At 38.7% G+C, this 9304-nt stretch overlaps 1 protein-coding gene and 1 pseudogene across 2 annotated transcripts; both read left to right on the top strand.

Moving 5' to 3' along the window:
* The first annotated feature begins 3189 nt into the window (after positions 1-3189).
* On the top strand, positions 3190-5398 carry LOC111784944 (G-box-binding factor 4-like). 2 transcript variants are annotated; one of them, XM_023665453.1, is made up of 4 exons: positions 3190-3745; positions 3844-3915; positions 5038-5067; positions 5235-5398. In XM_023665453.1, the coding sequence occupies exons 1-4, from the start codon at positions 3326-3328 to the stop codon at positions 5313-5315; spliced, it is 603 nt and encodes a 200-aa protein (XP_023521221.1). In that variant the 5' UTR covers positions 3190-3325; the 3' UTR covers positions 5316-5398. The 2 variants fall into 2 exon arrangements, with proteins under 2 accessions (XP_023521221.1, XP_023521222.1); XM_023665454.1 differs by lacking the exon at positions 5038-5067.
* A 2624-nt stretch (positions 5399-8022) lies between these two features.
* LOC111784946 overlaps positions 8023-9304 on the top strand; it is a 10046-nt pseudogene continuing 8764 nt past the window's right edge.

The following is a 9304-nucleotide window of genomic DNA, read 5'->3' on the forward strand; positions in this document are numbered from 1 at the left end:
CAGTTTCTCCGACGAACCCTCAAACCACCCTCAAACCGACACCAAACGACCTGTTACCACCACGAGAAGGATCCCTAACGAAAGCATGATAACTCAAGGTGCTTTTTGTACTTTTTCATAAACGTTGTCGTCGGTAACCGAGGTCGAAAAATTGGGTTTTTCCTAATCGTTCATAGATCTGTGGTTCTAGGGACCTTTAGGCCGCAAAACTTCCAGAAAAGAAAGAAGGACGACAAATAAAGAGGAAGAGAAAGAGAGAGGACCGAAATCGGCAACGGAAACGCCGCGAGAAGGAGAGAGAAAACTCGCCAGAAAATCGGCCAAATTCGGGTAAGGAAGACGAGATCCACGGATCCGGGTCAACTCGAACCCAGAACCCGAGAGGGTTAGCCCATTCTTTCCCTCGGCCTTTGCCTTCGGCCCAACCCAACTACAGCGGCCCAAACCTCAGACCAGCCCAGAAGTGACGGTTCAGTTGAACCAACCCGAGACCAGACCCACGGTCCAATCGAGCNTTGGTTAGAATAGGGCGTTTGCATTTCATTCATTTATATTATTTAATTTTTAATCGTTTTTTTTTAATCTTTTTGAACTCCAGCATGATGTTTGAAACACACAAGTTCGGCAGTGTTTTCCAATGTTTGAACGTAATCTGAAGTTNTGTACGACGTGGCTCGCTCTGCTACTGCCACGTGTCACATAGCGGCGCAGGCGGTCCCTCGGCTCGGCTCGGCGCAAATGGCTTGGGCTCCCTCCGGCGACGTTCCGACAGCTCCTCCGGTGGCTTCCAGCGGCTATTTGGCTCGGCTCACCTGTTTTNCAGAGTAAGGAATGAGAGAGTTATCAAGCTTTGTTGTTGTTCTTCAATGGAAGTTCCCTCCCTTTGAGCTCTCACATCCACCTTTTGCCCTAATTTATCCTTCTGGTATTCTTTTTCTTCTACTATCAATAGTTATTGGATTAAGGTTCTTCTTCTTCTCTAGTTTCACAGCAATGCACAGCAACATAGTTTGGTCTATTCTGATTTTCACAGTAATGCCACAGCAATGTTGTTTTAAGATTTGCTACAACATCATGATTCAACATAAATGTTCTGAAATTTTGCCAAATAACTCAATTAAATGTACAATGAGGCTCGATTCATGCAAATTGATATTCTTTTCATGTTGAACCACAATAAACTATTTCATGCTTACTAGTTAGAACAAATTGAGCAAATAATAAGAAAATGGTTTGTATGAGTGCATGATTAACTACAAAAAGACTTGATATAATTCTACTTTTGGAGAGTTATCATATACGAGCCCACCTATTAGGTTCATGTGACTGTGTGTGAACCATGTGTAGAGAAGTACTATGCATCTAACTCTACTTGAAAAAGAAAGTAGAGCCTAGAGAATAGTCAGGTAAAAGTAAGTCTTATCATGTACCATGTTGCATGTGATTGTATTTACCTCGATAGTAAGGCCACTTAGTGATCATTTTTAAATACTAAAATCACTTTTAACAATTTTTTTCAAATAAAAGCAAGACTCCCGTGTATGAATAACACATCATTTGAGGAGGCCATGAAATCAATTCACAATACTTAAATTTCCGCATAAAGTTGTAGCCTTTATGTTAGGATAAGTCATTCACATTTTTTTTCTCAACTTAGAAAGTAGGGTCCGTAAAGTCTGTACTCTACTCTAACCCTTAACGTGCGTGCCTCATAAGCATCGTAGATCTAAACAAGTATGGGAATTTTGAATCAAATAAAGCATAGGCATAGTAGCCGAGACTGGTAAGGCTTCTCTTTCCTCCTGCGTGGTGGCCTAGGTCATGCCTCGTCCTTGCCCCACTCCACTTCAGCTATTCTGTCCTAATCCTAAGGGTCATCTCACATCCTTGGGTGCCCTTGTGATGTGGTCGTTGCTTCCGCCATGTCGTTGGATTCCGATATTAATTGGATAGTACTTGTAGAAGAAGGCTTCTTTCAGCTGAAGCTAGGTGATCGGTTCGTCACTAATTGTCACGACTTTGGTGTGGTGTTTCTTGAATTGAGTTGTGCATGACTTAATGACTCTTTATCTAAGAAAATAGTCTACATGACTTATCCACCTAGGACTTGAATACCAATCTATAACAATTCGCTTTTCAAAGTTTTGAATCACGAATTGCTATGTACGGACGCAAGATTTAAAAGACTCGATAAAAAAATTTCATTTTTAAAATAACAGACGTCATAATGGGATTCAAACATATAAAATAAACTGCGGATTGTCTCACAATGTCTCATACTCGACTCGCTCAGAGAACATCTACACCCATTTGAGTTCCCTGTAGGGTCTTAAGGTAGGTCTAGTTAGCCATACTAAATTGTTATTACTTGTGACATATGTCCAAGTTCCATATATCTGTGAGGTGCTATCTCGAACTGTTCCAACTACTGAGCTGCTAGAACATTAGGGAAAATATCACTCGATCTGACCATTTAAAAAGTATTGGTTGGGGACTCCTTAATAGACTACATAGTGTCATCATAATTTGATATGGAGTGACCTTCATGTATGCTAAGCTACTACACTCATGCGAACCCTTATCCTTTTTGGCAAGTTTACGACCAACGGATAGTTGGAGATCCCTTGATCGTCCCACATGAGTTATATTTGTGGCGCATATGCTCAATGCACGACTGTGGCTAATCTAGCTTCTAATAAACTAATACGAATGACTATGTACCCTATATTTATGATAGGTTCATGAATAGGAGCCACTAACAGACTATTAATCTCCACATCATCATAGAACTTGTAGGAGTGATCCCATAAGTGGTACCACTATGTAAATCCTTATCCCCTCGAGACAATTTCACAACTAAGGTTGAGCTTGTGAGTTCTCTAACCGTCCCCATATAGAAGCTCGTAATATAATAGCCAAAAAATAATAATAATAATAATAAATAAATAAATAAAATCATAAATAAATAAGCTTTACAATTTGAATCTTTATTAAACTTTTTTTAATTCACTTGAAAAAATTAAAATTTCTATAATACTAATTTTAATAAAATGAAGATTTACTCAAAATTAAAATTTTTAAATGCACAAATTAACCATTAAATAAATTTTCTAAACCTTAATTAAAAAAAAAAAAAGAAAAAAAAAATTAGTGTCAAGTTTGGATAAGTAGTGAAAATGAAGGAGAAGATCTGTGGGGAATCAATCGAGCATAATGGCGCCACAGAATTCGAGAGATTCGCAACTGTCGCCTTCTTTTTCTTCTTCCTTCCTTTCTCCTCCTTCTCTTCTGTTCTTGACGCACACAAATTTCGGATCCATCTCCGATGAAGAAACCAAATCAGATATTTAGAACAGCAGCAGCAGCAGCAGCAACAGCAAAAGTAGTAGCTAATCCCATTCATATGTCCGCCATGGATATGGATAGTAAGCTTGATGGGCCATCTACTCCCTCTGGAGGTGTGGACGATGTTTGGAGGGAGAAGGCGGTAGAGGAGATGATGAGATGGGAGGATTTTATTGGAGTGAAAGCGCAGGAGGATGTGCGGATTTTGAATCCTTTGAATTGTTTCCCCCAATTTGAAGAGGAGATGATTGTCGGGTTTGGGAATGGCGGTGAAATTAGTGGGAGATCGGGGAAGAGAAGGCGCGCCCCCATGGAGCCCATGGATGAGGCTGCCTTGCAAAGACAACGGAGGATGATTAAGAACAGGGAGTCCGCTGCCAGATCCAGAGAAAGGAAACATGTGAGTTTTTGCTATCTTCTTCCACCATATGCTGCTGCTGCTGCTGCTCATTCTTGTTGATTTTAAATGTATTTTGTTCTTGGTTATGTGGATTTCAGGCACATCAAGTTGAGTTAGAGTTAATAGCTGCCCGACTTGAGGAAGAGAACCACCGATTATTGAAACAGAAGGTAATATAGCTCCCAATCCCATGAACTATACTCCTTTATCTGCACTATCTTCTTCTCTATTGAATCAAACAGCTTATAGCCTTAGTATTCTCATCATAGTCGATAAAGATGTACCTCTTGCTTTACCAATCCTGTGCTACTTGTGTGCCTTTAGCAATCCTGCAACATCATCAACAATTAGAATATTTCTAGATCCTTCGACTCCTGGATGGTCTACATGACATTCTTGAAATTATTGAGTAGTGAACTCCTAATGAATTTCATCGTTGCTCCTGAGTTGATTCACTATAGTTTGTACACGTATAACGTAGTCGGATATGATTTTCGACTCCTTCTTCATCGCCTCTAATTTACCGTGTAGTGTTTGGAGTCGTACTTGCTTTACTCAATCGGCCCCCTTGAAGACCTTTCACTAATGTGTACCATGCCTCATTGACTCCTATCTTCTCAAAATTTTACTAATCAACCATTTGCTAAGTACAACTTGTCCTTCATTTCTGCATATCGATGTCATTTACTGTCATTTTTTCGATTTCCTCCACATAATCGTCCTCAACCATGTCTAATATATTTTGTTCCCCAAGCAAGGCTCACATTTGAATGCTCTAGTTGTTGTAGTTTGATATCACCAGACGTGGCAGCAGCACACCACCCATTGACATCTTTCCAAAACTTGCCATATTGGCTTTGATACCACTTTTTTTTTTTTTTTTTTTTAGTNAAAATTTTTATGAAAATGGGATAGGATTCTCTCAACATTCAAGTCTATATGTTTTCTTCCTGAGTTGATTCTGAAATCTCTACATAGGTGGTCCTTAGCTTTTTGGACATCTTCTATGACCATACATGTACTATCACTATGTGACACAAATACATGTATGTACCAAATGAATCTAACTCCAAGTCCAAGATATCCATGAACCTTCTTTTTCAAAATTGGTTCATTTGCACCCCCATATAATAATTTCCCTCTCAAAATGGGTGTTTGCAGTTAAGGTCAATCATGATAGTTTAGTTGCTCAATTAAAAGTGCAGTTTGATATAATTTCTTTTCTTGCTAGATTAACTTGTATAAGGTGTTTGAGTATAGTCTTTGTGTTGGGTTTTTTTTTTTAATGACAGGCTGAGAGAGGGAAGGAACGACTAAAGCAGGTAGCAACGTAGTGAATACATTGTGTTTTTAATTAGGAGATATAGTTGTTGTTTGAGTTGAGTTGTAGAAGAAAGAGTATGTTATGCGATGGAGAATGAGTTGGGGGTTGGAAGTTGTTAATAGTTATAATGCTCTGACAATCATCATGTGCACATGCTTTTCATAGTTGATGGAAACAGTGATCCCAGTTGTGGAGAAACGAAGACCGCCGCGAGCCCTATGTCCGGGTCACTCCTTCGAATGCTAGACTATATGTGACACCAACACACCAACACACCAACACACCAACACCAATATCCTTTTCAAATCAAGCTCCTCTAAATGTTCAGTTCAGATGATGAGCTTTTCTGATTCTAATATTTTTTTTTTTTTTTTTTTTTTTTTTTTTTTTTTTTTTTTTTTTTTTTNTCTTTTTGTTTTACCCCAATACAGCTGAATAATGTGCAGCAGTTTTAGCATATATTTTTCTTTTCATATCCAATTACCAATTTTATTTTATTTTATTTCCCCCTCTAATGTCTCCTGATTTATTTAATGGAGAGTCAGATAGATTTTCAATGCCATATTTCCTTTTTGGTTTTTACTCCCTTTCATCCTTTTCTTCCTCTCTTGTTTATAACTTGTTTTAGTTCTCAGAGGTTAGGGTTAAATTATTATATATATATATAAAATACGAGGACTAAATTGTTAAAATGTTGGAAGTACGAACACTAATCTATTCAAACCATTTGAAGAACGTAGACTTAAAATTGGTGTCATAATTGACTTGAACTTGGTGTCATAATTGACTGTTTCTTAAAATGAAGGAGATTGACACTGACAAATCAATCCAATGGAAAGTAAGATTCGGATATACTTCAATGATCCATAGGAAGAATAAAAGAAACTTCTAAACCCAAGAATCAAACATATATATTAAGAAATACAAAGGAACAAACTTATGATTTAAAGCATACTTTCATTTTAATATCTAAAATGTTTCTACTAAAAGAACAACATATACAAGGTAGGGTACAATCCTGTCATCAATCACGAAATTCATGAAATTCATGTGGTATGATTAAGACACAATATTTCATATTCTTAGAAGTTGAAAGCTAATTAGTTTTGCTTTATGGGATAATTTCCAAATTGGAATAATAAATAGGAATTGTCTTTATATGATTTCCAACGAGATCATAAAATAAGAAGGTTGGAAAGAACCCAGCGGAATGCTTAAAATGAAGTTCTCTCGATAATAGAACTCCAAGAAGGTAAAGTAGAAATTAGTAGGATAAAATATGATAAAGTGGTCAAACTGAGAAAATACACTCAATCAAAAAAATTAATTCTTCTCCTTTTTTTCTTACGACACGACAATCGAACAAAACATCAATCGGCGATTGTGATAATTTCTAGCTTGAATTCATTTAAAATTGAACTACTATTAGGTTTAGATTTGATTTAGTTATTTGAATTAGATTTGATTTAATCCTACCAGATTTAATAATATCGGAATTGATTCTGTAACGCTATATAATTGTCAATTTCATTCTCGATAGGATTAGAGATTTCTCCCCATTCTTCTAATCTTTCTAGTTTTCTTTTTCTAGTTTTCTTTTTCTGTTCGTAACATTTTGGTATCAGAGCCATGCCCTAAACTACTTAAAACTAGAAGCATCAGTCTTCTACGTGTGTCATAATAAAAGTATGTCGATGGAGAGTCCATTTGTGCAGCCTGCAATTCCGAAATTTGATGGGTACTATGATCATTGGCGATACTCATGGAAAACCTTTTGTGTTCGGAGGAGTATTGGGATTTGGTGGAGAATGGGATTTCTGCAGCAACAGAAGACATCGGTTTCACAGATGACCAGAAGAAGCGCATTGAAGATCAGAAGTTGAAAGATTTGAAAGCAAAGAATTATCTATTTCAAGCATTAGATCGTTCGATCTTGGAGACAATCCTCAGCAAGGATACAACAAGAACATATGGGATTCTATGAAGCAGAAATATCAAGGTTCGACACGGGTAAAGCGTGCACATTTGCAAGCTCTTCAGAAGGAGTTTGAAATGCTTCACATGAATGCAGGAGAATCTGTAAATGAGTATTTTGCTCGAACCCTTCGCATAGCCAACAAGATGAAAATAAATGGTGAGAACAAAGGAGATGTTGAAGTAGTTGAAAAGATTCTGAGATCTATGACTCCCAAATTTGATTATATTGTGTGTTCCATTGAGGAGTCCAAAGATACAACCATCTTAACCATTGATGAGTTGCAAAGCAGTTTGCTTGTGCATGAACAACGCATGAGTTCTCATGTTGAAGAAGAACACGCTTTGGAGATCACTCATGTTGAACAATCTGGAGGAAGGAGTCAAGGCCGTGGAAGCTTTAGAGGCAGAGAAAGGGGACGAGGCAGACAAAGCTTCAACAAGGCTACAGTGGAGTGCTATAATTGTCACAAGCTAGGACATTTTCAACGGGAATGTCAAAGCAAGAAGAAGGAGGCAAACTATGCAGAGACTCAAGAAGAGATGTTACTGATGGCTTATGTGAATATGAATAAGGCCAATAGAGAAGATATGTGGTTCCTTGACTCGGGATGTACCAATCATATGTGTGGGAAGAAGGAATATTTTTCAGATTTTGATGGAAGTTTCAGAGACTCAGTGAAGCTGGGCCACAACTCAAACATGGATGTAATGGGAAAGGGTAATGTACGGCTCCAAGTGAATGGAATCATACTGATAATCACAGGAGTGTTCTATGTGCCAAAGCTAAAGAACAATCTACTGGAGTATTGGGAAATTGCAAGCAAAGGGGCTTAGTATTTTGTTTCAAAATGGAACATGCAAGGTGTTTCATCCTGGGAGAGGCTTAATCATGGAGACAAAGATGTCTTTGAATCGAATGTTCGTACTGCATGCTATATCCCAGTCTATAGCAGCCGTTCAAACTCAATTGAAACTTATGGGGAGAAGTGGTTCAAGGTCTCTATCGTACACTCACCGCTCCAATTCTTATCGCCATAGTCGGAGAAGCAGAAGGGACCCAAGTCCTTCCTCCTATCATTCCACTACCCGTTCCAGGAGAAGCAGCCATTCAAGTTCCCTCAGCCACCAACGGAGAAGTAGGTCTTCCTTGTTATCTCCTTTCCCCAAATCGTCCAGTTCCAGTCCTAGTCATGCATCCACTGATCGTAATCATTCTATAACGACCCAAATTTTTTTACTTAATTTAAGGTCGCTCCTGTATACGTACCATAAACATTGAATGCAGGAGACTTCATTTAAATTCCATAAAACATAACCTTTAACTTAAAACACAGCCATGGACTTACATGTTTCGAAAACATCTTTAAAACGACACAACAAAAGACCCGAAATAAAATAAATAAGCGTTTAAGTTTAAAACATTCTATGCATGTGTCATGATCTTGAGTTGCGATGTCGTCGTCAGCCGTATAGGAATGTCTTGCCTTAACCTGAAAAATGTAGTAGCACATGGCTTGAATATTTAAAGAAATACTCAGTAAGTGACCCCACTATTGGGGTTAAATGCAACAATCACATGCAATGAAATGATGGGACCTATCTTTCTTTTCGTTTCGTTTCGTTTTCCCTATGGTGCTGTCCTAACGGGTAATCGTGGACGTGTACCATATACTCTACACACAGCTTATACGTGCGAGTATGGGCTCACCAGCTAGTTCGCACACTGCTGGGCCACTGTCCTTATCCGGTGGGCATACTCTGGGAGCCCCTTATGCCGGGACNATTGGGGTTAAATGCAACAATCACATGCAATGAAATGATGGGAACTATCTTTCGTTTCGTTTCGTTTCGTTTCGTTTTTCCTACGGTGTTGTCCTAACAGGTAATCGTGGACGTGTACCATATACTCTACACACAGCCCATACGTGCAAGTATGGGCTCACCAGATAGTTCGCACACCGCTGGGCCACTGTCCTTATCCGGTGGGCATACTCTAGGAGCCCCTTATGCCGAGACCCGTTAAAACTAGAACCGTCACGGCAGCGCTATGCAATGCATAACGATCGTTGTCCTGCCATTGGATGTACGCGTCCGTACCCTCGTGATGGGATGAGGGTATCCCCCCAAATGCATGAACACACATAATGCATGAGGTCCCCCTAATTCTACATTTATCTTTAATGACCATAACCCCCCTGTCACGTTCCAGGCTTCATGTCATTCTCATTTTCATTTCACATTTCATACACATTTCTATC

This window comes from Cucurbita pepo, unplaced genomic scaffold (assembly GCF_002806865.2).
Source record: "Cucurbita pepo subsp. pepo cultivar mu-cu-16 unplaced genomic scaffold, ASM280686v2 Cp4.1_scaffold000309, whole genome shotgun sequence".
Lineage (NCBI taxonomy): Eukaryota > Viridiplantae > Streptophyta > Magnoliopsida > Cucurbitales > Cucurbitaceae > Cucurbita > Cucurbita pepo.

Bases quoted from the DNA above. Each gene is read 5' to 3' on its own strand.
- LOC111784944 (XM_023665453.1), top strand. From the start codon at position 3,326: ATGAAGAAACCAAATCAGATATTTAGAACAGCAGCAGCAGCAGCAGCA. The intron at 3,746-3,843 runs GTGAGTTTTTGC...TGTGGATTTCAG, and splicing joins GATCCAGAGAAAGGAAACAT to GCACATCAAGTTGAGTTAGA. The intron at 5,068-5,234 runs GTAGCAACGTAG...TGCTTTTCATAG, and splicing joins GGAAGGAACGACTAAAGCAG to TTGATGGAAACAGTGATCCC.